This window comes from Ranitomeya imitator, chromosome 2 (genome assembly GCF_032444005.1).
Source record: "Ranitomeya imitator isolate aRanImi1 chromosome 2, aRanImi1.pri, whole genome shotgun sequence".
Lineage (NCBI taxonomy): Eukaryota > Metazoa > Chordata > Amphibia > Anura > Dendrobatidae > Ranitomeya > Ranitomeya imitator.
In genome coordinates, this window is record NC_091283.1 from 403,928,169 (window position 1) to 403,956,150 (window position 27,982).

Here is a 27,982-nt window from a genome sequence, read left to right on the forward strand (position 1 = left end):
AACGAGCTCACCAAAACACCTGAGGGAGGACGCCCAGAGACTGCAATACCACTTGTGACCACAGAATTCACAACAGACCATATACTTGCTACACTTGGTACGATAGATCTGTTATTTTTCTTAGGGGTACAGAATTCTGTAAAAAGAGTTAATAGAAATATCTCTTTTTAAATGGGTCCAAAATGTATTTTTTTTAAAGAGGCGTCCGGCCTCCTCTGCGTAAACAAAGTGATAAAATTCTGTCTGCCTGTAGTCACCACTAGGGGGAGCTCACTGCATACATTGAGCTCAATAACAAGAGTGAAGTGAGCTCCCTCTAGTGGTGGCTGCTGGCAGATAAAATTCTATCTGTGCAGGTGATTTGGAGAGCTGTATTAGAAATTTTCACCCCGATTAAAAAAATAAAAAAATTATATATATATATATATATATATATATATATATATATATATATATATATATATATGTGTGTACATCCACTCTAAAGTTAGAAGAAGACGTCTGTCCTGCCATGTAGTGCTCACACATCCATTTTGTGGCTTGGTGCTTTCTCCAGACGAGGAACACTCAACTAGGTTCGCCCATAGAATTATTTGGTCTGTTGTATCGCTGTAGAATATATATTATTCTAACTGTATTTTCTGTTCAAGCTTAAAAGCAATGTATAAAGGTACTTAAAGGGGATGTCCACTTTTGACCAAGCACTGTTTCATTGGATACTACTTGACCTCTAGGCACTGTTTCATTGGATACTACTTGACCTCTAGATAATGTCTTGGTGGCTGGAACCTGGGTCTAGTGTCTATAAATGACACTATACCGTAAATAACGCTGTGTCTATGAAGGAACTGCTCGAAAACTAAGGAGCAGTAGGGGGAGTGGCCATCTGAGACACACCCCTAGTTAAGGTGACAGTAACACCATATGAAATATTTGCTTCAGTTTTGATGCTTAATTGAAATTAATAATTATGTATCGTGTCTTTACAGTCTCACTTTGACTGCGGTAAAATATAATATACGTTTTAACATGGAGGGTACAATAGATTATTGCTGCTTTTAGGTCATCTTCTGGCACATGTTCCCAAACTGTGGCTCCCTAGCTGTTGAATAACTTCAAGTCACAGCATGTCCTGACAGACTGCATCTGCCAGAGCATGCTGGGAATTGTAGTTCTGTAGAAGCTGAAGAGCAACAGGTAAAGAAACAGTGAAATATAGGAAGAAAAATAATTTTCCAATTGCCTCAAAAGTTTGAAAAGCCAGAGAAGAATCTTTTTTTTATGACAGGCTGTAAAGCAAAGAACTTCCTATTATGTCATCTGGGGGGTTGGTGTCTATTAAAGTGATAGTGTCCCTTGTGTTTAAATAGAGTAGCAGCTCATTGCTTCAGTGTTTTAAGAATATAACGGACTATTGGATATTCTGGACAATCAGAAGTCCACTTACCGGAAACGTCCGGAGATCCTGGATCGGCTGAGGCCTAAGGCCATTTTGGAGGACCAACCCTCATTGTCCAAGATGTGGGAATGTTACACTTTATGTATTATATATGTATTATGGAACTAGAATACTTGAAATTCCCGCTCTGTGTGTATGTAACGTCTGGTTTTTTTAATACAATGAATAAAGTATAAGTTGGTGAAACTTATTGTTCTCTTCATGTTGTGATATTTAAATGCCTCCGCAGAAAAAAAAAACCCAAACTGATATTATCTCTAGTGGGAGGCATGGTGGAGCCTGACATGGATTCATAATGACCCGCCCCCGCGGAACCGATATTGAGCATATTAGGATACATTGTATCAGCTTGGCCTGGAATGTGCCAATTTGGCCTTTTAAAGGGGTTTCCTGAAACTACAATATTTAATAGCTTAGCCTTAATCTTGGCTGTCAATGTACGTCTGTTCTTTCTGGACTATTAGTTGCTGAATAAAAGAAATGATGATAAATTGCACATTTTCTTTGGTAGAAAGTAAAAACATTTTTGATTTCAGCTATACAGTAAAATAATTGATTTACAAACAATCGCATTGACAATCTTATCCTCCATTCACATCCAAAGCTGCACCAAGAATTTTAATGGGTCCATTGTGGCTATATTAGATCAAATTCCCTCTGCTGCCCTCTAAAGGCCTGATGCATTACTGCATTTCCACTTGCTTGTTGTTTTGCGCCTTTTTTTTTTTTTTGCACCATAATAATCTTTCCATTTGTGAGACTTATTGCTAGAAAAAGTAACCAAACCGTTTTAACACGGGAAACAAAGAGCAATTCTTATTTTGCACTGAATTCCTGAACCGCGTGTGCCACTTAGATCAAATTGGCACAAAAAAAGTCAGCTAGAACCGCAAGAAAAGTGACATAACAAAAATCATGAAAGATGAATCGAGGCCCTAAACATCTGCATTGAGTACATTGCATTAGATGTGAGTTAGCACAGTGCGGATGGATTTCACGTCAGCCAGCAGAATTGTGAGTGCAGCTCTGGATGTAGCTAGAGTACAGTATATTACTATGTAATTGAAGATGAGAGAGACATGAAAAGACTGATACTGAAAGAAAAACTTCAACAGATAGAAAGTCATAACTGAGGCTCAGAAGCAGATGATTCAAGGCGAGGACCCATTTATGTCTGGTTCTCTAGGGCAGTATTAAGATCTTGCACTAGTTGTTGAAGTTGGACGTAATATGGCATTAAATGTTCCTCAATCCATTCATCCACAGTGACGTCAGGAAAGATCTTGAGCAAAGCTGCTTGAAGATCTCCCAGTAATAAAGTCCAATTAGACAGGAGACTAATATCAAAGAATAGATAGAGATTACTAAACATAACTACTAAAATACTACCCCCTATGTACAAGATTATAACTACTATAACACTGCCCCTATGTACAAGAATATAACTACTATAATACTGCCCCTATGTACAAGAATATAACTACTATAATACTGCCCCTATGTACAAGAATATAACTATTATAATACTGCTCCAATATACAAAAATATAACTACTATAATACTGCCCCTATGTACAAGAATATAACTACTGTAATACTACCCCTATGTACAAGAATATAACTACTATAATACTGCCCCTATGTACAAGAATATAACTACTATAATACTGCTCCTATGTACAAGAATATAACTATTATAATACTGCTCCAATATACAATATAACTACTGTAATACTGCCCCTCTGTACAAGAAAATAACTACTATAATGCTGCTCCTATGTACAAGAATATAACTACTATAATACTGCTCCAATATACAAGAGTATACCGAGACCCGAGTATAAGCCGACCTCCCCTAATTTTGCCACAAAAAACTGGGAAAACTTAATGACTCGAGTATAAGCCTAGGGTGGAAAATGCAGCAGCTACCGGTAAATGTCAAAAGTAAAAAATAGATACCAATAAAAGTTAAATTGAGACATCAGTAGGTTAAGTGTTTTTGAATATCCATATTGAATCAGGAGCCCCATAAAGTTTATGATGGCCCCATAAGATGCTCCATATTAAAATATGCCCCATATAATCCTGCATAAAGGTTAATAATGGCCCCATAAGATGCTCCATAGACATACGGCATTTGCCCAATATAATGCTGCACAAATGCTGATTATGGCCCCATAAGATGCTCCATAAAGATATTTGCCCCATATAGTGCTGCACAAACGTTATGGCCCCATACAACACTTGCCCCATATAGTGCTGCACAAACGTTATGGCCCCATATAGTGCTGCACAAACGTTATGGCCCCATACAGTGCTGCACAAACGTTATGGCCCCATATAGTGCTGTACAAACGTCATGGCCCCATACATTGCTGCACAAACGTTATGGCCCCATACAGTGCTGCACAAATGTTATGGCCCCATACAGTGCTGCACAAATGTTATGGCCCCATACAGTGCTGCACAAATGTTATGGCCCCATATAGTGCTGCACAAATGTTATGGCCCCATATAGTGCTGCACAAACGTTATGGCCCCATATAGTGCTGCACAAACGTTATGGCCCCATATAGTGCTGCACAAACGTTATGGCCCCATATAGTGCTGCACAAACGTTATGTCCCCATATAGTGCTGCACAGACGTTATGGCCCCTTATAGTGCTGCACAAACGTTATGGCCCCATAGATGCTCCATACAGACACTTGCCCCATTTGCTGTGATAAAAAAAAATATCACATACTCACCTCTCCGTCGCTCAGGCCCCCGGCACTTTCAATATTCACATGCTCCTCGTTCTGGCGCCGCTCCATCTTCAGCACTGACGTTCAGGCTGAGGGCGCGCACTAACCACGTCACCGCGCCCTCTGACCTGAGCGCCATTGCTGAAGATGGAGCGGCGCCGGAACGAGGAGCAGGTGACTATAGTGCAGCGCTCCGCTCCCCTCCCCGTTATACTTACCTGCTCCTGGCGCTGTGCAGTCCCTGGCTTCCCCGGCGCTGCAGCTTCTTCCTGTACTGAGCAGTCACCATTACCGCTCATTACAGTAATGAATATGCGGCTCCACCCCTATGGGAGGTGGAACCGCATATTCATTACTGTAATGAGCGGTACCATGTGACCGCTCATTACAGGAGGAAGCTGTCGGCGCCGGGAAGCCAGGGACCGCGCCAGGAGCAGGTAAGTATAATTAGACAGCCCCCGCTCCCCCTCACCTGCCGACCCCTGGGTATGACTCGAGTATAAGCCGAGATGAGGACTTTCAGCCCAAAAAAGTGGGCTGAAAATCTCGGCTTATACGGTACTATAATACTGCCCCTATGTACAAGAACATAACTATTATAATACTGCTCCAATATACAAGAATATAACTACTATAATACTGCCCCTATGTACAAGAATATAACTACTATAATACTGTCCCCTATGTACAAGAATATAACTACTATAATACTGCTCCTACGTACAAGAATATAACTACTATAATACTGCTCCTACGTACAAGAATATAACTACTATAATACTGCTCCTACGTACAAGAATATAACTACTATAATACTGCTCCTATGTACAAGAATATAACTACTATAATACTGCTCCAATATACAAGAATATAACTACTATAATACTGCCCCTATGTACAAGAATATAACTACTATAATACTGTCCCCTATGTACAAGAATATAACTACTATAATACTGCTCCAATATACAAGAATATAACTACTATAATACTGCCCCTATGTACAAGAATATAACTACTATAATACTGCCCCTATGTACAAGAATATAACTACTATAATACTGTCCCCTATGTACAAGAATATAACTACTATAATACTGCTCCTACGTACAAGAATATAACTACTATAATACTGCTCCTACGTACAAGAATATAACTACTATAATACTGCTCCTACGTACAAGAATATAACTACTATAATACTGCTCCAATATACAAGAATATAACTACTATAATACTGCCCCTATGTACAAGAATATAACTACTATAATACTGTCCCCTATGTACAAGAATATAACTACTATAATACTGCTCCAATATACAAGAATATAACTACTATAATACTGCCCCTATGTACAAGAATATAACTACTATAATACTACCCCTATGTACAAGATAATAACTACTATAATACTGCTCCTATGTACAAGAATATAACTACTGTAATACTGCATCTATGTACAAGAATATAAGTACTATAATACTGCCCCTATGTACAAGAATATAACTACTATAATACTGCATCTATGTACAAGGATATAACTACTATAATACTGCTCCTATGTACAAGGATATAACTACTGTAATACTGCTCCTATGTACAAGGATATAACTACTGTAATACTGCCCCTATGTACAAGAATATAACTACTATAATACTGCATCTATGTACAAGAATATAACTAGTATAATACTGCCCCTATGTACAAGAATATAACTACTATAATACTGCCCCTATGTACAAGAATATAACTACTATAATACTGCTCCTATGTACAAGAATATAACTACTATAATACTGCATCTATGTACAAGAATATAACTACTATAATACTGCCCCTATGTACAAGAATATAACTACTATAATACTGCCCCTATGTACAAGAATATAACTACTATAATACTGCATCTATGTACAAGGATATAACTACTATAATACTGCTCCTATGTACAAGAATATAACTACTATAATACTCCTACGTACAAGAATATAACTACTATAATACTCCTACGTACAAGAATATAACTACTATAATACTGCTCCTATGTACAAGAATATAACTACTATAATACTGCTCCAATATACAAGAATATAACTACTATAATACTGCCCCTATGTACAAGAATATAACTACTATAATACTGTCCCCTATGTACAAGAATATAACTACTATAATACTGCTCCAATATACAAGAATATAACTACTATAATACTGCCCCTATGTACAAGAATATAACTACTATAATACTACCCCTATGTACAAGATAATAACTACTATAATACTGCTCCTATGTACAAGAATATAACTACTGTAATACTGCCCCTATGTACAAGAATATAACTACTATAATACTGCATCTATGTACAAGAATATAACTACTATAATATTGCCCCTATGTACAAGAATATAACTACTATAATACTGCATCTATGTACAAGGATATAACTACTATAATACTGCTCCTATGTACAAGAATATAACTACTGTAATACTGCCCCTATGTACAAGAATATAACTACTATAATACTGCATCTATGTACAAGGATATAACTACTATAATACTGCCCCTATGTACAAGAATATAACTACTATAATACTGCATCTATGTACAAGGATATAACTACTATACTGCCTCTAAGAAGTAGATATTTCTTTGTTGCCTGTACTATATCAGGATATATTAGGCCGAGGCTGGATTCACAAATTTGTGTTTCCTCGTAAGAGTACAGACCGGCCGCGAATCTCATGACCCAACCCGACACCTATGAGGCTGATGAGTTAGAGTCCAGAGACTTGCAGCCGGTCTTTGTACTACAGTGTGTATTCTGGCAGGGATGTGTGAATCCGGCCTTAGACACAATATAACTGCTGGGCATCACTTACCTCACGGCCTCTGGTTCTATCTGCTGCACCATTATGGGATGGATCATTTTTCTCTTTCTGTGAAACGAGCTGAACCAACCCATGACAAATCTGTAAGCAGATAATGGACACAGGGTACCGATATATGAATCGTTCATCATGTTTCCTCATTCTATACTAGATCCCCGCACCTTGATCTCCTGCTGTATACAATACTAGATCCCTGCACCTCCATCTCCTGCTGTATACAATACTAGATCCCTGCATCTCCATCTCCTACTGTATACTATACTAGATCCCCGCACCTCCATCTCCTGCTGTATACAATACTAGATCCCTGCATCTCCATCTCCTGCTGTATACAATACTAGATACCCGCACCTCCATCTCCTGCTGTATACTATACTAGATCCCCATACCTCCATCTCCTGCTGTATACAATACTAGATCCCTGCATCTCCATCTCCTGCTGTATACAATACTAGATCCCCGCACCTCCATCTCCTGCTGTATACTATACTAGATCCCCATACCTCCATCTCCTGCTGTATACTATACTAGATCCCCGCACCTCCATCTCCTGCTGTATACAATACTAGATCCCTGCACCTCCATCTCCTGCTGTATACTATACTAGATCCCCATACCTCCATCTCCTGCTGTATACAATACTAGATCCCTGCATCTCCATCTCCTGCTGTATACAATACTAGATCCCCGCACCTCCATCTCCTGCTGTATACTATACTAGATACCCGCACCTCCATCTCCTGCTGTATACTATACTAGATCCCCGCACCTCCATCTCCTGCTGTATACAATACTAGATCCCTGCACCTCCATCTCCTGCTGTATACAATACTAGATCCCTGCATCTCCATCTCCTGCTGTATACAATACTAGATTCCCGCACCTCCATCTCCTGCTGTATACTATACTAGATACCCGCACCTCCATCTCCTGCTGTATACTATACTAGATACCCGCACCTCCATCTCCTGCTGTATACTATACTAGATCCCCATACCTCCATCTCCTGCTGTATACTATACTAGATCCCCGCACCTCCATCTCCTGCTGTATACTATACTAGATCCCCGCACCTCCATCTCCTGCTGTATACTATACTAGATCCCCATACCTCCATCTCCTGCTGTATACTATACTAGATCCCCATACCTCCATCTCCTGCTGTATACTATACTAGATCCCCATACCTCCATCTCCTGCTGTATACTATACTAGATCCCCATACCTCCATCTCCTGCTGTATACTATACTAGATCCCTATACCTCCATCTCCTGCTGTATACTATACTAGATCCCCGCACCTCCATCTCCTGCTGTATACTATACTAGATCCCCATACCTCCATCTCCTGCTGTATACTATACTAGATCCCCGCACCTCCATCTCCTGCTGTATACTATACTAGATACCCGCACCTCCATCTCCTGCTGTATACTATACTAGATCCCCGCACCTCCATCTCCTGCTGTATACTATACTAGATCCCCATACCTCCATCTCCTGCTGTATACTATACTAGATCCCCGCACCTCCATCTCCTGCTGTATACTATACTAGATCCCCGCACCTCCATCTCCTGCTGTATACTATACTAGATCCCCATACCTCCATCTCCTGCTGTATACTATACTAGATCCCCATACCTCCATCTCCTGCTGTATACTATACTAGATCCCCATACCTCCATCTCCTGCTGTATACTATACTAGATCCCTATACCTCCATCTCCTGCTGTATACTATACTAGATCCCCGCACCTCCATCTCCTGCTGTATACTATACTAGATCCCCATACCTCCATCTCCTGCTGTATACTATACTAGATCCCCGCACCTCCATCTCCTGCTGTATACTATACTAGATCCCCGCACCTCCATCTCCTGCTGTATACTATACTAGATCCCCATACCTCCATCTCCTGCTGTATACAATACTAGATCCAAGCATCTCGAACTCCTGCAGTATACAATAAGATTCCTGCACCTCTACCACCTCCTTTATACTATACTAGATCTGCACACCTCCAAAACTTCATGTATACTATAATAAAACCCTGAAACTCCATCTCCTGCTGTATACAATACTAAATCCATGCACTTCCATCTCCTGTTGTATAGTATACTAGATCCCCGAACCTCCGTCTCCTGTATACTATATTAGATCCCCGCACCTACATCTCCTCCTGTATACTATATTAGATCCCCAGCACTTACATATCCTCCTGTATATTATACTAGATCCCCCGCACCTACATCTCCTCCTGTATACTATATTAGATCCCCCGCACCTACATCTCCTCCTGTATACTATATTAGATCCCCCGCACCTACATCTCCTCCTGTATACTATATTAGATCCCCCGCACCTACATCTCCTCCTGTATACTATATTAGATCCCCCGCACCTACATCTCCTCCTGTATACTATATTAGATCCCCCGCACCTACATCTCCTCCTGTATACTATATTAGATCCCCCGCACCTACATCTCCTCCTGTATACTATATTAGATCCCCCGCACCTACATCTCCTCCTGTATACTATACTAGATCCCCCGCACCTACATCTCCTCCTGCATACTATACTAGATACCCGCACCTTTATTCACGTGTATACTACACTAGATCTCCGCAAATATTTGCCCTCCTTTGTGCTATTCTAGATCTCCACACCTTCGCCCATATACTATAGTAGATCTCTGCACCTTCGCCCATATACTATAGTAGATCTCTGCACCTCCTCCTATATATTATACTAGATCGCCTGCAACTCCACATGTGTACTACACTAGATCCCTGCACATATTTTCCCTCCTGTATACTAGACTAGATCTCTGCACCTCTGTCCTCCTGTATACCACACTAAATCCCAGAGCCTCTTTGCTCTACAATATACTACACTAGATCCCTGCCCCTCTTTGCACCCCTGTAAACTATACTAGATCTCCACACTGCCACTTATATAATATACTAGATCCCTGCACCACATCCTGCATACTATGCTATATCTTTGCACCACCTTCTGTGTACTACACTAGATCCCCACGCCTCTTTATCCTCCTGTATACTATAATACATACTCGCACCACCTCCTGTATACTACACTAGATCTCCGCGCCTTTTGTCCTCCTGTATACAATAGATTCCCGCACCACCTCCTGTATACTACACTAGATTCCCACACCTCTTTGTCCTCCTGTATACTATAATAGATCCTTGCACCACCTCCTGTGTACTACACCAGATCCCCGCACCTCTTAACCTTTATACTCTAATAGATCCCTGCATAACCTCTATACTACACTAGAGCCCTGCACCTTTGTCCTCCTGTATACTACACTAGATCCATGCACCTCTTTGTCCTCCTGTATACTATAATACCTCGCACCACCTCCTGTATAATACACTAGATCCCTGCACCTCTTTGCCCTCCTGTATACTATAATAGATCCTCGCACCACCTCCTGTATACTACACTAGATCCCTGCGCTTCTTTGTCCTCCTGTATACTAGACTAGATCCATGCACCACCTCCTGTAGACCACTAGATTCCCATGCCTTTGCCCTCCTGTATACTATAATAGATCACAGCACCACCTCCTGTACACTACACTAGATCCCCATGCCTCTTTGCCCTCCTGTATACTATAATAGATCCCAGCACCACCTCCTGTGTACTACACTAGATCCCTGCGCTTCTTTGTCTTCCTGTATACTACACTAGATCCCCACACTTTTTCGTTGGCACTCACCGGTTTCTCTCTAGGAACTCTTGTGTGGGAGCCTTCAGGAAGAACAGGATTTGGGTTATGAGTATGAGGACGTCACTGCCGGGGAAGGATCCAGAAGCTTCACTGCCGCAAAATAAACCATGATATTAAGAGGTACAAAACCTCAAAATAAAAACACCAGAGAAAATGAAGACACTGCCCAAGTGTTCTGTTCCTGGGAAAGATGGGCGACAACCAATGTGGCTCCCATAGCGTACGGGACAGGCAACCTGTGCCTCTATATTCAGGTGTATGGGAAAGCTGGGGGGGGAGAACTACTGTAGTGGGGGCCATATTGGACAATGAGCAGAATTCAATCAATCTTGTATGGACAACTGCATAACAATGCACAGTCTCCTCCATTTACCAAGTGTAGTTTTCCGTATCCAATGAAGACATTCCCAAGACATTCTGGACAGAGGCGGCCACCTGGTCGGAGTACGCACCTAGGGGTGGGGGTAAAAAGAGAGACATAGAGTTGATCAAGGTTACAAACAAATGGCCGCTTCACCATCTTCTGAATTTGGGACGCTGAGCTGCAATACTAGACACAACCAGAGAACATCATGTGGCACTATTTCTGGAAGAAGACAGCCATATTTTAGTAATACTGGCCCACCCCTTTAACCCCTTAGTGACAGAGCCAATTTGGTACTTAATGACCAAGCCAATTTTTACAATTCTGACCACTGTCACTTTATGAGGTTATAACTCTGGAACGCTTTAACGGATCCCGCTGATTCTGAGATTGTTTTTTCGAGACATAGTGTACTTCATGATAGTGGTAAAATTTCTTCGATATGACTTGCGTTTCTTTATGAAAATATGGCGAAAATTTTGACAATTTTGCAATTTTCAAACTTTGAATTTTTATCTCCTTAAATCACACAGATATGTCACATAAAATAGTTAATAAATAAGTGACCAAAATGAACCAATAGGAAAATTCTTCCCATTGTTGCCGGCAGATCTCGGCGGGCGCACTGCCCATGCACCCACCATTTTCTCACGGAAGAAGAAGTAGGAGGCATGGGGGACTTCAGGGGGCCATGGAGGGACAAAGGAGGTACTGTGGGGGGGAGGAATCGGGACTCTATTTCTCTCACCTCTGATGTGCGATCACATCAGAGGAGAGAGAAATTAAATGGCACATCAGACTTTTTTTTTTTGTGGCCACCGTTACACGTTTTGTAAAGGCGATCGCAAAACAGGGGTCGGTAAAAACCGACCCCAATCATGTTCTTTGGGGTCTCGGCTGCCGGCCGGCAGACCTGGCGCACTGGCCATGCGCCCTCCATTTTCTTCCCGGAAGAAGATGGTGGCTGGCGCCCATGGGGGGTGCACGAGGGCCGAGGAGCACCAGGAGGTATCGGGGGGGCATCAAGGACCCTATTTCTCTGTTCTCTGATGTGCGATCACATCGGAGGACAAAGAAATTAAATGGCAAATCGCGCATTTTTTCTGTGGTCGCCGGTTTATTACTGGCAATCGCAACCCGGGGGTCAGTAAAAACCGACCCGAATCATGTTCTCTAGGGTGTCGGCTACCCCCGGCAGTCGAGACCCCGGAGAAAATCCGACTCTGGGGGGCACTATACACTTTTTCCACAGAGCCGTTAATTAACGGCGCTGTGGGTTAAGTACCCTTAACTACCGCAGTTAAAAGGCGTATCGGCGGTCGTTAAGGGGTTAAAAAACTTGCACTGATAAAGCTTTAGTCAAGAGAGAGTAGAACATTGCCCCATGCAATGTGACAAGGTTGGGGGCGTCCGATCTCAGGGATTCCACAATTACTAGAATGAAGGGGGATGCAGAATTGAAGTGGAGGTGCAGCCCCTGCCCAGTACTAGGCTAGTTTTCTTTACTAGTGCTGTGGCCCCTTTGTTTTAGAGAACAGTGTGGGGGTCTGGTAGTTGGACCCCTCTTGCCAGCAAGTTTAGAGGTTTACCAACATATATCTATCTGTGCAAAAGTTAAACGTTTTAGGCAGGTGTGGAAAAAAGCTGCAAAGTAAGAATAGTTTTTAAGATAGAAGTGTTGATCGTTTATTTTAACAATTAACAAAATGCAAAGTGAATGAAAAAAAGAGAAATCTAAATCCCATCAGTATGTGGTGATCGCCCTTTGCCTTCATCTCTTCTTCTCGGTACTTGTCACTTGTACACAGGTTATGAAGGAGCTCGGCAGGAGGTTGTTCCAAACATCTTGTAGGACTGACCCCAGATCTTCTGTGGATGTCACTTGTGGAAATCCTTCTATCTCTTCATGTGATCCCATACAGACTGGATGATGTGAGATCGGGGCTCTGTGGGGTCGTATCATCACTTCCAGGACTCCTCGCTCTTATTGACATTGGCCGGATGTTTGGGGTCGTTGTTCTGCTGCAGAATAAATTTGTAATAAATCATGTAATACAATCAAGGAGGCGTCTGATTGGCTCCAATTTTATTCTGCAGCAGAGCAACGACCCCAAACATCCAGCCAATGTCATTAAGTCCTGGAAGTGATGATCCGGCCCTACAGAGCCCAGATCTCACATCATCCAGTCTGTCTGGGATCACATGAAGAGACAGAAGGATTTCTATAATTGACATCCACAGAAGATCTGGGGTCAGTTCTCCAAGATGTTTGGAACAACCTCCTGCCGAGCTCCTTCATAACCTGTGTACAAGTGACAAGTACCAAGAAGAAGAGATGAAGGCAAAGGGCGGTCACCACATACTGATGGGATTTACATTTCTCTTTTGTTCATTAAAAACTTGTGCACAGCGCTGTGTATGGTGGACCATACCATTCTTCAGTGTCTGCAGACACACAGCCAGAGAAGGTATCCCCACAGGCAGGAGCTCACACAGAACTGAGAAGTGGTCATACCTGAAAAATATAGAGCAGTGATTAACCCTTAATGTAAATACAAAGGGAACCCCCAAATGAGATGGGGGTGCTAATATTACACTAGCGAGGAAAGTACCTCTGCCAGCCAGTGATGGCCAGTCCCTGCAGAATATCATGGGATATCTTCTGTACCACCTGTAGCCAACATTTGTGGTTTTCCAAGTGATGTCCGATAAGGGTGAGCTGCTGGGAGGTCCCGGTTGCCCCCTTAAAGGCACTGGCCAGCCAGATCTTCTGGAAGCCGCTCTGTGAGTATTTTTCGATCAGTGCAACTGCAAGAAATCCGTGTCATCACAGCACAGTGATGCCTCCCGCAGGCGGCGGCATGTATTGCTAGGTACCCTGTAGTAGATAATTATTTATGGTACCTCTATTGTCAACATCTAGGTTTGGGGTGTAGTCCCAGATCATCGGCTCCACTAGTTTGGTCACTCCAGAGTCTAGCCAAGACAGAAAGCAGCAGAGGTGAGAAATGCCATGCATCCAGGTTTCTCAAGACACATCACTATCAATATTGTGGAGTCGCCCTCTCTACCCACCTGTCAATTTCTGGGCAGATGCACCCCTCAGCATATCATCCCAGGAGATGAGCTTGACACCTGGATATGTGGACACCACATGTGAGGCTACTTTCTTCAGGTGGCAAATAAAGAGGTCTTCAACAGTATGCCCATTTTTGGAAAAATACTTCTTGGACTCTTCTCCCTCCCCAAGATAGTAGACCTAGGTAAAGAGTGCATATTTATATACAGCTCTGACCACTGAGTCCTATTCAGTAAAGATATACTTCAATCACATCTAAAGCTGCATCAAAATAAGGCTCTGTCTTCCTGGTGGCTCTGGGGCAAGAGAAAGTCAAATCTTCAGTGTCTGGTCTTGGACCCTTAATCATGGGTCGATTGCAGAGTACCATCCCCCTAATCAGCAGATGTGGACCCCCCTCTACTAATAGGGTAGACAGAAACCAACAAGAAGGTCGAATAAAGGCCAAAAGAAAAAGATATAAATAAACAAATAAAGGAAAGGTGAAACAGGATGTTATGTATTAAAACACCTTTATTATACATACCCGTATATACTCGAGTATAAGCCGATCCCCCTAATTTTGCCACAAAAAACTGGGAAAACTTATTGACTCGAGTATAAGCCTAGGGTGGAAAATGCAGCAGCTACCGGTGAATTTCAAAAATAAAAATAGATGCTCCATATCGTTCATTATTGCCCCATAGAAGCTCCATATAAAGCTGTGCCACATATAATGCTCCATACTGTTCATTATTGCTCCATAGATGTGCCATAGAAAGCTCTGCCATATAGTGCTCTGCACCGTTCGTCATTGCCCCATAGATGTGCCATATAAAGCTGTGCCATATAGTGCTCTGCACCATTCATTATTGCCCCATAGATGTGCCATATAAAGCTGTGCCATATACTGCTCTGCACCGTTCATTACTGCCCCAAAGCTGCCATATAGTGCTCTGCGCCGTTCATTTTTGTCCCATAGCTGTGCCATATAGTGCTCTGCGCAGTTCATTATTGCCCCATAGCTGCCATATAGTGCTCTGCGCCGTTCATCATTGCCCCATAGATGTGCGATATAAAGCTGTGCCATATAGTGCTCTGCACCGTTCATCATTGCCCCATAGATGTTCCATATAAAGCTGTGCCATATAGTGCTCTGCACCGTTCATTATTGTCCCATAGATGTGCCATATAAAGCTGTGCCATATAGTGCTCTGCGCCGTTCATTATTGCCCCATAGCTGTGCCATATAGTGCTCTGCGCCATTCAGTATTGCCCCATAGCTGTGCCATATAGTGCTCTGCGCCATTCAGTATTGCCCCATAGCTGTGCCATATAGTGCTCTGCGCCGTTCAGTATTGCTCCATAGCTGTGCCATAGAAAGCTGTGCCATTGCTGCTGCTGCAATAAAAAAAAAAATGCCATACTCACTTCTCTTGCTTGCAGCTCCCGGCGTCTCTCCGCACTGACTGATCAGGCAGAGGGCGGCGCGCACACTATATGCATCATCGCACCCTCTGACCTGAACAGTCAGTGCAAGAGGACGCGAAGACAGAGCGACACCCGGCGTGTGGAACGCGGACAGGTGAATATTACATACTTACCTCCTCCCGGCGTCCCGCTCACTCTGCCTGTCACACGGTCTTCGGTGCCGCAGCCTCTTCCTCTATCAGCGGTCACCGGCACCACTGATTAGAGAAATGAATATGCGGCTCCACCCCTATGGGAGGTGGAGCCGCATATTCATTTCTCTAATGAGCGGTCCCACGTGACCGCTGAACAGGGGAAGAACTGCAGCACCGAAGACCGTGTGACGGGCAGGGGGAGCGTCAGGACCGCCGGGACTAGGTGAGTATGCCTCAGCGCCCTCTCCCCCTCACCCGCCGACCCTGCCGCCCACCGTGACTCGAGTATAAGCCGAGAGGGGCACTTTCAGCCCAAAATTTTGGGCTGAAAATCTCGGCTTATACTCGAGTATATACGGTACATAGTGAAGTGGTGGCACTGAAGACAAGGGGTGTCTGAGCATATAAACAGCAAAGATTAAAATTGTTTGAAAATACAAGTAATAAAAACAAGAAATAAGATTAAAATAAGATTAGCACCACAATACATATAGGAAGATAAAGGATTCATGCTAACCGAAGTGTACACGTGAAAACAAATATTGGTAAAAATATAGAAGCCGCGGGATACATACGGCCTTAGCCCTAAGTAAACAGTAACATTGATGAGTCCATAAAGGGAAATGAGGTGGTATTACCTGGCAGACTGGTTTGCTGTATAGACCCTGCACTTACCCCGACACGCGTTTCGGACAAGCGTCCTTCGTCCTTGAGAAAGCAGCGTTTGAACCAGCGAAACGCGCGTCGGGGTCTGACATCCACAACACCATATTGCCTCAAAACCATTGGTAAGCCTTTATCTCAGTGATTATGCACATTATACTTTGTGATTTACTTGCTTTACTCATGTGAGATGGCTTCCCTTGAGGCTATTTTGATTATGGCTTTGTATTGGTATTTGACTAATATATGATTCCTTCACTTCTAATGGGTGACTCCTATCTATCTGTATGGTCTTGAAGTGTATGTTACTGTATTTTATTGTATTGTTTTTATCTTTATTTTTTGATACTCAATAAAATGTATACTGAATTTTACTTAATTATCACCTGGGACTCCATTTTCTCTTGATTATCCATGTATTTATTGTGGCGCTAATCCTATTTTACGTAGACTCTAACACTCTAGCACTTTATTATTTATTTTCTGGATTCCTTGGCTCGGTCCCTTTTGCTTTATTATATTACCATTTGATGTCTCCATAATATATCATTTTATATACCCCTTATACCTGGTTTATATTCTGGTATCCGTTATCATATTGCCTTATTTACTTAATTTCTTGTTTTTATTACTTGTATTTTCTAACAATTTTAATCTTTGCAGACACCCCTTGTCTTCAGTGGCACCACTTCACCATGTATGTTTAATAAAGGTGTTTTAATACATAACATCCTGTTTCACCTTTCCTTTATTTGCGTATATCTTTTTCTTTCGGCCTTTATTCTGTGCTTTCTTGTTGGTTTCTACTTTTGATCCGCATGGTCTGCCATTCTTCCATGAGCACATATACATCACTATTTATAGTTCTACGCTAACATTAATTGGTTGAGGTGTGTGTATTGCTTTAGTTCAGTTTTTTTGTTCTGTAATAGGGTAGATGTACAAGATATTGTACCTCATCTGAGCCGATATGGAGCCAGCGTAGACCAGGATGGAGCTCCATCACCTGTCTTATCATGGCATGGAGAAGCTGGTGTGACTCCTCCCTATGTGGGTTTAGGCTGTTCGGGTACATCGGGATCTCTCTCAGGTGGGCAAACTCCTTATGCTTCAGGACAAACTATAAAAGGAAAGAATACAGAAATTAGGACCACGAGCTCATGAGGAAAAGCCCATCATCATCCACATGGTCCATACCTCCATGTGTCCAAACGTCTGAATGAGAGGAATGACTTCTAAATGGTTAATTTGCGCCAGTCTCAGAATCTCACGGATTTCTTGAGGGCTGCAAAAATATCAGCAATATAAAGGGGGAACCAAACTGGAATGCCAGTATTATAGTATATTCTTGTACATAGGGAGCAGTATTATAGTAGTTATATTCTTGTACATAGGAGCAGTATTATAGTAGTTATATTCTTGTACATAGGGAGCAGTATTATAGTAGTTATATTCTTGTACATAGGAGCAGTATTATAGTAGTTATATTCTTGTACATAGGAGCAGTATTATAGTAGTTATATTCTTGTGCATAGGGAGCAGTATTATAGTAGTTATATTCTTGTACATAGGGGCAGTATTATAGTAGTTATATTCTTATACATAGGAGCAGTATTATAGTAGTTATATTCTTGTACATAGGGGCAGTATTATAGTAGTTATATTCGTGTACACATGAGCAGTATTATAGTAGTTATATTCGTGTACACAGGTGCAGTATTATAGTAGTTATATTCTTGTACATAGGGGCAGTATTATAGTAGTTATATTCGTGTACACAGGTGCAGTATTATAGTAGTTATATTCTTGTACATAGGGGCAGTATTATAGTAGTTATATTCTTGTACATAGGAGCAGTGTTATAGTAGTTATATTCTTGTACATAGGGGGCAGTATTATAGTAGTTATATTCTTGTACATAGGGGCAGTATTATAGTAGTTATATTCTTGTACATAGGAGCAGTATTATAGTAGTTATATTCATGTACACAGGTGCAGTATTATAGTAGTTATATTCTTGTACATAGGAGCAGTATTATAGTAGTTATATTCGTGTACACAGGTGCAGTATTATAGTAGTTATATTCTTGTACATAGGAGCAGTATTATAGTAGTTATATTCTTGTACATAGGAGCAGTATTATAGTAGTTATATTCGTGTACACAGGTGCAGTATTATAGTAGTTATATTCTTGTACATAGGGGCAGTATTATAGTAGTTATATTCGTGTACACATGAGCAGTATTATAGTAGTTATATTCGTGTACACAGGTGCAGTATTATAGTAGTTATATTCTTGTACATAGGGGCAGTATTATAGTAGTTATATTCGTGTACACATGAGCAGTATTATAGTAGTTATATTCGTGTACACAGGTGCAGTATTATAGTAGTTATATGCTTGTACATAGGGGCAGTATAATGGTGGATATGTCATAGCCTTGTCTCTTGTTAATGATTACTGCACCACTGATGGATACGGTTTTCCTTTTATCGTGTTGCATAATGACTGGTTACTAGTGGAGCAGTGACCACCTGTAGGCATGAGAAGCTCGCAGCGGGAGGAGTTCTTCGTAATATGGAAAGGTGTCTTCATATTCTATCAGCAGCCCGGTGGCTCCAAGGGAAGAGAAAAGTGGCAAAACCTAGCAAGAAAAAAAAAAGGTACCAAACTTTGAAAACGATTGAGAAACATCTACTGTTCCCTGTTATCAGTCAGGGAATGATTTCCTACTGGAGGCCAGATTAAAGCTAAACAATATATTACAGACAGTAGGCTGCGTCTGTTACCTCAGCCAGGTAGGAGACTTTCGGAGGAGCCCCTTTAAGGTCTAGATGGACAATGATCATCTTGACACTTGATCTTTTCTCCGCAGATGACTCGCCATTGTTGGTGTCGTCACGTTGCCTGAGGTGAGAGAGGGAAAATGGCACAAAAGTTAGTGATGGGACTTCTAAATGGGGTCTGTTATTTCCTGCATAGGTTGACATTGGTTATTAACCCCATATGTGTTCGAGAGCTCTGCTTGCTGTTAGTAAATGGAAATTGGCGTGCTCTGATTTCACACAGAAAATCTGTAATAAAGAGAACAGAAAATGGGGAGTAAAGATATGGCTTAAGTCCTGTCTTGGTGCAGGAACAGGAGCGGAGCCCGTTCAGGGGCAGGTGACAGCAGCAGCGACTGGAGGCTTCTGTCGTTGCTGCTGTTTATCCCCTTTAAATGCCGCTGTCAATCACTGACAGCAGCATTTAGGTATCGTGGTCCCAGTGGCGCCTCTCTTTGGTCGCCAATGTCCCCCCCATTCCCCTGCCTACCATAACAGGGTGCGGATGGGCAGCCACGCCAGCTTCATACTCCCATAGATACAATCTTGCTTTATAGGAGACCATGATACTAAACTATTGCGGTATACAGTCACTGATGAATTAAAGAATATAATTTGAGACTTGAGAGGTAAAAAAAAAAAGGAAAAATATATATAAAAAAAAATTAAAATCACTCTTCGCCCTTTTTATCATGACATGAAAAAAAAGAAAACAAATAAGCAAAATGAAAACTTTTTCGATATTGCCGCAACCGTAAAAGTTCACGCTACAAAAATATAAAAATTACGTCACCTCCTCCCTGAAAATGCAATAAAAAGTTATCAAGCCTTCATAGGTACTAAGAAAACAATAGCAGCCTTGCTTTTTTTTAATCATTTCCTCGCACTTGGAGATTTTTTTCCTGTTTTTCAGTATATTATATGGTGAAATAAAAAACTACAACTCGCTCCGCAAAAAAAAAAAAATCCCTCGGCTAGGTTCACACTACGTTAGTGCAGTCCGTTCAACATATCCGTTAAACGGACTGCACTAACGCAAGTGCCGGCGCTTGCACAGATGGAGCTTCTGCTAGCTCCATCTGCGCTAGCGGCGCGCTAGCAGTGACGGACCCGGAAACACTGCAGGCGGCGTCTCGGGTCCGTCACTCAATGACGGCACATCGCTAGCGCACGCCCATTGTGGGCGTGCGCTAGCGATGCGCTCGCCATTGCTTGTAATGGCGGCGTTAACGGACTACGTGGTGTAACGTAGTCCGTTAAACGGGTTCACACAACGCAGTGTTATTAGATGACGGAAAAAATAAACAGGTGAAAAAGGTTAAGATTAAGGGGTCGTCCAGAGGTAACATGGGGGGATCCTGCCCTATTACGTGGTCTCGTTAGGGTCGCCCTCATACCCCGGACCCCATCACGCGTCATTTCTACTACAACTCCCAGCATGCCCACACCGTGCCTGGTTGTCAGGGTATGCTGGGAGACGTGGATTGGCAGCAGTCAGAGGTTGTAGGTGAGTGACATAAGGGTGTAGGTCCCATGCCACAGCTGTGCCCTCTGTACCCCCATAGCTGCCCCATTAATCAGCATAGCTCGGCAGTAATTCCTGAGAGCAGTTATGAACATGGCTGAAATTGCTGGTTATTGTAGTCCCTCATGGGAGGATGACTCCCAGGGGTAGACAGGGCATGCTGGGACTCCTAGTCCCCCTGGTGGGCGCTGTACAGGGCAGGGGGATGTGCCAGTGTAACAGGGAAGCGCTCACCCATCCATGTCTGCGGCTGCTCTGGCCTCCGCTGCTCTAGCCTGGCCCAGCACTGGCCAATGTGCAGGCTCCACGTCGGAGCGCCGAGCTGCAGTCAGCGCTCACTATGGCAACGAAACACCGGCGGCGGCCGAGAGTGACCGGAGAGAACGGGGAGGCGGCGGGGCCTGGTCGTGGGGCTCAGGGAGGGAAGGCCGGGTGAGTCTAAGCGGGAGACAGAGGCATGAAGGGGTTAAAGTCACATCTGTTATAATATAAATGACTGCATAGAGAATCTGAGGATACATGTGGGCATGAGAGGGGAAGGGGGCGCAGATGGTGCCCCCAGAACACTGCAGACTGCAGACGGTGCCCCCAGAATGCTTCCGACCGCAGACGGTGCCCCCAGGACACTGCCGAGCGCAGACGGTGCCCCCAGAACACTGCCGAGCGCAGACAGTGCCCCCAGAACACTGCCGACCGCAGACGGTGCCCCCAGAACACTGCCGACCGCAGACGGTGCCCCCAGAACGCTGCCGACCGCAGACGGTGCCCCCAGAACACTGCCGACCGCAGACGGTGCCCCCAGAACACTGCCGACCGCAGACGGTGCCCCCAGAACACTGCCGACCGCAGACGGTGCCCCCAGAACACTGCCGACCGCAGACGGTGCCCCCAGAACACTGCCGACCGCAGACGGTGCCCCCAGAACACTGCCGACCGCAGACGGTGCCCCCAGAACACTGCCGACCGCACACGGTGCCCCCAGGACACTGCAGACAGTGCCCCCAGAACATTGCCGATCACAGACGGCGCCTCCAGAACACTGCCGACCGCAGACAGTGCCCCCAGGACACTGCCGACCGCAGACAGTGCCCCCAGGACACTGCCGACCGCAGACGGTGCCCCCAGAGCACTGCCAACCACAGACGGTTCCCCCAGAACATTGCCGACCGCAGAGAGTGCCTCCAGAACACAGCCAACCACAGACAGTGCCCCCAGAACACTGCAGACGGTGCCTCCAGAACACTGCTGACCGCAGACGTGCCCCCAGGACACTGGCGACCTCAGGCGGTGCCCCCAGGACACTGCCGACTGCAGACGGTGCCCCCAGAAGACTGTCGACCACAGACGGTGCCCCAAGGACACTGCCGACTGCAGGTGATGACCCCAGAACAGTGCCGACCGCAGACTGTGCCCCCAGAACCCTACCGTCCGCAGACGGGTGCCCACAGAATAGTGCCGACTGCAGACGCTGGCCCCAGAATACTGCCGACCGCAAACAGTGACCCCAGAACACTGCCGAACGCAGGCGGGTGCCCACAGAACACTGCCGAATGCAGACGGTGCCCTCAGAACACTGCCAACTGCAGACGGTGCCCCAGAATACTGCCGACCACGGACGGTACCCCCAAAGCAGTGCTGGAAACAGACAGTGGCCCCAGAATACTGCCAACCGCAGACGGTGCCCACAGGACACTGCCGGACGCAGATGGTGCCCACAGAACACTGCCGACCGCAGACGATGACCCCAAAACACTGCCGACCGCAGACAGTGCCCACAGAGCACTGCAGACGGTGCCCCCAGGACACTGCCGACCGCAGACGGTGTCCCCAGAGCACTGCCGACCGCAGACGGTGTCCCCAGAGCACTGCCGACCGCAGACGATGACCCCAGAACACTGTCAGCCGCAGACGGTGCCCCCAGGACACTGCCGACCGCATACGGTGCTCCTAGGACACTGTCGACTGCAGACGGTGCCCCCAGGATACTGTTAGCCGCAGACGGTGCCTCCAGAACAGTGCCGGCTGCAGACGGTGCCTCCAGAACAGTGCTGGCTGCAGACGGTGCTCCCAGGACACTGCCGACCGCAGACGGTGCTCCCAGGACACTGCTTGCCACAGACTGTGCCCCCGCAGAATATGACCCCAGTAAAGTACTTGCTGCAGATTGTGCCCCCAGAACATTGCCGGCAGCAGACTTTGCCCCCAGATCAAAGCCAGACACAGACCGTTCCCCTATAACAGTGCCAGACACAGACCATGGCCCGAGAACAATGTCAGGCTAAGATTATGCCCCCAGATCAGTGCCCCCTACAGACCATGCACTCAGAACAGTGCCAGGCACAAGCCGTGAACCCAGAACAGTGCCTGCCACGACGGTGCCACTAGAAGAGTGCCGGCTGTAGACTGCCCTCAGTACAGTGCTTCCCCCAGATTGTGCCCCCAGTACAGTGCTTGCCGAAGACTGTGCCCCCCAGTACAGTGGCTAATGCAGACTGTACCCCCAGTACAGTACAGTGCTTCCCGCAGATGGTGCCCCCGGTACAATGCCGGATGTAGACTCTGGCCCCAGTACAGTGCTTTCTGCAGACCGTGCCCTCTGTACAGTGCTTCCCGCAGACCGTGCCCTCTGTACAGTGCTTCCCGCACACCGTGCCCTCTGTACAGTGCTTTCTGCAGACCGTACCCTCTGTACAGTGCTTTCTGCAGACCGTGCCCTCTGTACAGTGCTTCCCGCAGACCGTACCCTCTGTACAGTGCTTTCTGCAGACCGTGCCCTCTGTACAGTGCTTTCTGCAGACCGTGCCCTCTGTACAGTGCTTCCCGCAGACAGTGCCCTCTGTACAGTGCTTTCTGCAGACTGTGGCCCCAGTACAGTGCTTTCTGCAGACTGTGGCTCCAGTACAGTGCTTTCTGCAGACTGTGGCCCCAGTACAGTGCTTTCTGCAGTCTGTGGCCCCAGTACAGTGCTTTCTGCAGACTGTGGCCCCAGTACAGTGCTTTCTGCAGACTGTGGCTCCAGTACAGTGCTTTCTGCAGACTGTGGCCCCAGTACAGTGCTTTCTGCAGACTGTGACCCCAGTACAGTGCTTTCTGCAGACTGTGGCCCCAGTACAGTGCTTTCTGCAGACTGTGGCCCCAGTACAGTGCTTTCTGCAGACTGTGGCTCCAGTACAGTGCTTTCTGCGGACTGTGGCCCCAGTACAGTGCTTTCTGCGGACTGTGGCCCCAGTACAGTGCTTTCTGCAGACTGTGGCCCCAGTACAGTGCTTTCTGCAGACCGTGCTCTCTGTACAGTGCTTTCTGCAGACCGTGCTCTCTGTACAGTGCTTTCTGCAGACTGTGGCCCCAGTACAGTGGTTTCTGCAGACTGTGGCCCCAGTACAGTGGTTTCTGCAGACTGTGACCCCAGTACAGTGCTTTCTGCAGACCGTGCTCTCTGTACAGTGCTTTCTGCAGACCGTGCTCTCTGTACAGTGCTTTCTGCAGACTGTGGCCCCAGTACAGTGGTTTCTGCAGACTGTGACCCCAGTACAGTGCTTTCTGCAGACTGTGGCCCCAGTACAGTGCTTTCTGCAGACTGTGGCTCCAGTACAGTGCTTTCTGCGGACTGTGGCCCCAGTACAGTGCTTTCTGCAGACTGTGGCCCCAGTACAGTGCTTTCTGCAGACTGTGGCCCCAGTACAGTGCTTTCTGCAGACCGTGCTCTCTGTACAGTGCTTTCTGCAGACCGTGCTCTCTGTACAGTGCTTTCTGCAGACTGTGGCCCCAGTACAGTGCTTTCTGCAGACTGTGGCCCCAGTACAGTGCTTTCTGCAGACTGTGGCTCCAGTACAGTGCTTTCTGCAGACTGTGACCCCAGTACAGTGCTTTCTGCAGACTGTGGCCCCAGTACAGTGGTTTCTGCAGACTGTGGCCCCAGTACAGTGGTTTCTGCAGACTGTGGCCCCAGTACAGTGCTTTCTGCAGACTGTGGCCCCAGTACAGTGCTTTCTGCAGACTGTGGCCCCAGTACAGTGCTTTCTGCAGACTGTGGCCCCAGTACAGTGCTTTCTGCAGACTGTGGCCCCAGTACAGTGGCTGATGCAGACTGTGGCCCCAGTACAGTGCTTTCTGCAGACTGTGGCCCCAGTACAGTGCTTTCTGCAGACTGTGGCCCCAGTACAGTGCTTTCTGCAGACTGTGGCCCCAGTACAGTGGCTGATGCAGACTGTGGCCCCAGTACAGTGCTTTCTGCAGACTGTGGCCCCAGTACAGTGCTTTCTGCAGACTGTAGCCCCAGTACAGTGCTTTCTGCGGACTGTGGCTCCAGTACAGTGCTTTCTGCAGACTGTGGCCCCAGTACAGTGCTTTCTGCGGACTGTGGCCCCAGTACAGTGCTTTCTGAAGACTGTGACCCCAGTACAGTGCTTTCTGCAGACTGTGGCCCCAGTACAGTGCTTTCTGCAGACTGTGGCTCCAGTACAGTGCTTTCTGCGGACTGTGGCCCCAGTACAGTGCTTTCTGCGGACTGTGGCCCCAGTACAGTGCTTTCTGCGGACTGTGGCCCCAGTACAGTGCTTTCTGCAGACTGTGGCCCCAGTACAGTGCTTTCTGCAGACTGTGGCCCCAGTACAGTGCTTTCTGCAGACTGTGGCTCCAGTACAGTGCTTTCTGCAGACTGTGGCCCCAGTACAGTGCTTTCTGCAGACTGTGGCTCCAGTACAGTGCTTTCTGCGGACTGTGGCCCCAGTACAGTGCTTTCTGCGGACTGTGGCCCCAGTACAGTGCTTTCTGCAGACTGTGGCCCCAGTACAGTGCTTTCTGCAGACTGTGGCCCCAGTACAGTGCTTTCTGCGGACTGTGGCCCCAGTACAGTGCTTTCTGCGGACTGTGGCTCCAGTACAGTGCTTTCTGCAGACTGTGACCCCAGTACAGTGCTTTCTGCAGACTGTGACCCCAGTACAGTGCTTTCTGCAGACTGTGACCCCAGTACAGTGCTTTCTGCAGACTGTGGCTCCAGTACAGTGCTTTCTGCAGACTGTGACCCCAGTACAGTGCTTTCTGCAGACCGTGCTCTCTGTACAGTGCTTTCTGCAGACTGTGGCCCCAGTACAGTGCTTTCTGCAGACTGTGGCCCCAGTACAGTGCTTTCTGCAGACTGTGGCCCCAGTACAGTGCTTTCTGCAGACTGTGGCCCCAGTACAGTGCTTTCTGCAGACTGTGGACCCAGTACAGTGCTTTCTGCGGACTGTGGCCCCAGTACAGTGGTTTCTGCGGACTGTGGCCCCAGTACAGTGCTTTCTGCGGACTGTGGCCCCAGTACAGTGCTTTCTGCAGACTGTGACCCCAGTACAGTGCTTTCTGCAGACTGTGGCTCCAGTACAGTGCTTTCTGCAGACTGTGGCCCCAGTACAGTGCTTTCTGCAGACTGTGACCCCAGTACAGTGCTTTCTGCAGACTGTGGCCCCAGTACAGTGCTTTCTGCAGACTGTGGCTCCAGTACAGTGCTTTCTGCAGACTGTGGCCCCAGTACAGTGCTTTCTGCAGACTGTGACCCCAGTACAGTGCTTTCTGCAGACTGTGACCCCAGTACAGTGCTTTCTGCAGACTGTGGTCCCAGTACAGTGCTTTCTGCAGACTGTGACCCCAGTACAGTGCTTTCTGCAGACTGTGACCCCAGTACAGTGCTTTCTGCAGACTGTGACCCCAGTACAGTGCTTTCTGCAGACTGTGGCCCCAGTACAGTGCTTTCTGCAGACTGTGGCTCCAGTACAGTGCTTTCTGCAGACTGTGGCCCCAGTACAGTGCTTTCTGCAGACTGTGGCTCCAGTACAGTGCTTTCTGCAGACTGTGGCCCCAGTACAGTGCTTTCTGCAGACTGTGGCCCCAGTACAGTGCTTGTTGCAGACTGTGGCCCCAGTACAGTGCTTTCTGCAGACTGTGGCTCCAGTACAGTGCTTTCTGCAGACTTTGACCCCAGTACAGTGCTTTCCGCGGACTGTGGCTCCAGTATAGTGCTTTCCGCAGACTGTGGCCCCAGTACAGTGCTTTCTGCGGACTGTTGCCCCAGTACAGTGCTTTCTGCGGACTGTGGCCCCAGTACAGTGCTTTCTGCGGATTGTGGCCCCAGTACAGTGCTTTCTGCGGATTGTGGCCCCAGTCCAGTGCTTTCTGCGGATTGTGGCCCCAGTACAGTGCTTTCTGCGGATTGTGGCCCCAGTACAGTGCTTTCTGCGGATTGTGGCCCCAGTACAGTGCTTTCTGCGGATTGTGGCCCCAGTACAGTGCTTTCTGCAGACTGTGACCCCAGTACAGTGCTTTCTGTAGACTGTGACCCCAGTACAGTGCTTTCTGCAGACTGTGGCCCCAGTACAGTGCTTTCTGCAGACTGTGGCCCCAGTACAGTGGTTTCCGCAGACTGTGGCCCCAGTACAGTGCTTTCTGCGGACTGTGGCCCCAGTACAGTGCTTTCTGCGGATTGTGGCCCCAGTACAGTGCTTTCCGCGGATTGTGGCCCCAGTACAGTGCTTTCCGCGGACTGTGGCTCCAGTATAGTGCTTTCCGCGGACTGTGGCCCCAGTACAGTGCTTTCTGTGGACTGTTGCCCCAGTACAGTGCTTTCTGCGGATTGTGGCCCCAGTACAGTGCTTTCTGCGGATTGTGGCCCCAGTACAGTGCTTTCTGCGGATTGTGGCCCCAGTACTGTGGCCCCAGTACAGTGCTTTCTGCGGATTGTGGCCCCAGTACAGTGCTTTCTGCGGATTGTGGCCCCAGTACAGTGCTTTCTGCAGACTGTGACCCCAGTACAGTGCTTTCTGCAGACTGTGGCCCCAGTACAGTGCTTTCTGCAGACTGTGACCCCAGTACAGTGCTTTCTGCAGACTGTGACCCCAGTACAGTGCTTTCTGCAGACTGTGACCCCAGTACAGTGCTTTCTGCAGACTGTGACCCCAGTACAGTGCTTTCTGCAGACTGTGGCTCCAGTACAGTGCTTTCTGCAGACTGTGACCCCAGTACAGTGCTTTCTGCAGACCGTGCTCTCTGTACAGTGCTTTCTGCAGACTGTGGCCCCAGTACAGT

At 46.2% G+C, this 27,982-nt stretch overlaps 2 protein-coding genes across 2 annotated transcripts in view; one reads left to right on the forward strand and one right to left on the reverse strand.

Moving 5' to 3' along the window:
* Positions 1-1,946: 1,946 nt before the first annotated feature.
* Positions 1,947-21,292, reverse strand: HEXD (hexosaminidase D). The gene is made up of 13 exons (XM_069750668.1): positions 21,158-21,292; positions 19,363-19,480; positions 19,108-19,217; positions 17,769-17,856; positions 17,527-17,691; positions 14,301-14,484; positions 14,130-14,201; positions 13,838-14,033; positions 13,658-13,740; positions 11,235-11,313; positions 10,850-10,951; positions 7,090-7,179; positions 1,947-2,796 (listed from the first exon to the last, which is right to left on the reverse strand). The coding sequence occupies exons 1-13, from the start codon at positions 21,163-21,165 to the stop codon at positions 2,628-2,630; spliced, it is 1,464 nt and encodes a 487-aa protein (XP_069606769.1). The 5' UTR covers positions 21,166-21,292; the 3' UTR covers positions 1,947-2,627.
* Positions 21,136-27,982, forward strand: part of OGFOD3 (2-oxoglutarate and iron dependent oxygenase domain containing 3) — an 86,448-nt gene continuing 79,601 nt past the window's right edge. The window contains exon 1 of the mRNA XM_069750669.1: positions 21,136-21,355. Within this exon, the coding sequence (XP_069606770.1) occupies positions 21,264-21,355 (92 nt within the window). The 5' untranslated portion in view covers positions 21,136-21,263. The remainder of the gene's footprint in view (positions 21,356-27,982) is intronic.

Bases quoted from the DNA above. Each gene is read 5' to 3' on its own strand.
- HEXD (XM_069750668.1), bottom strand. The intron at 17,692-17,768 runs GTATGGACCATG...TTCCTTTTATAG, and splicing joins AGACGTTTGGACACATGGAG to TTTGTCCTGAAGCATAAGGA. The intron at 14,202-14,300 runs GTGGGTAGAGAG...TGTCTTGGCTAG, and splicing joins ATCTGCCCAGAAATTGACAG to ACTCTGGAGTGACCAAACTA.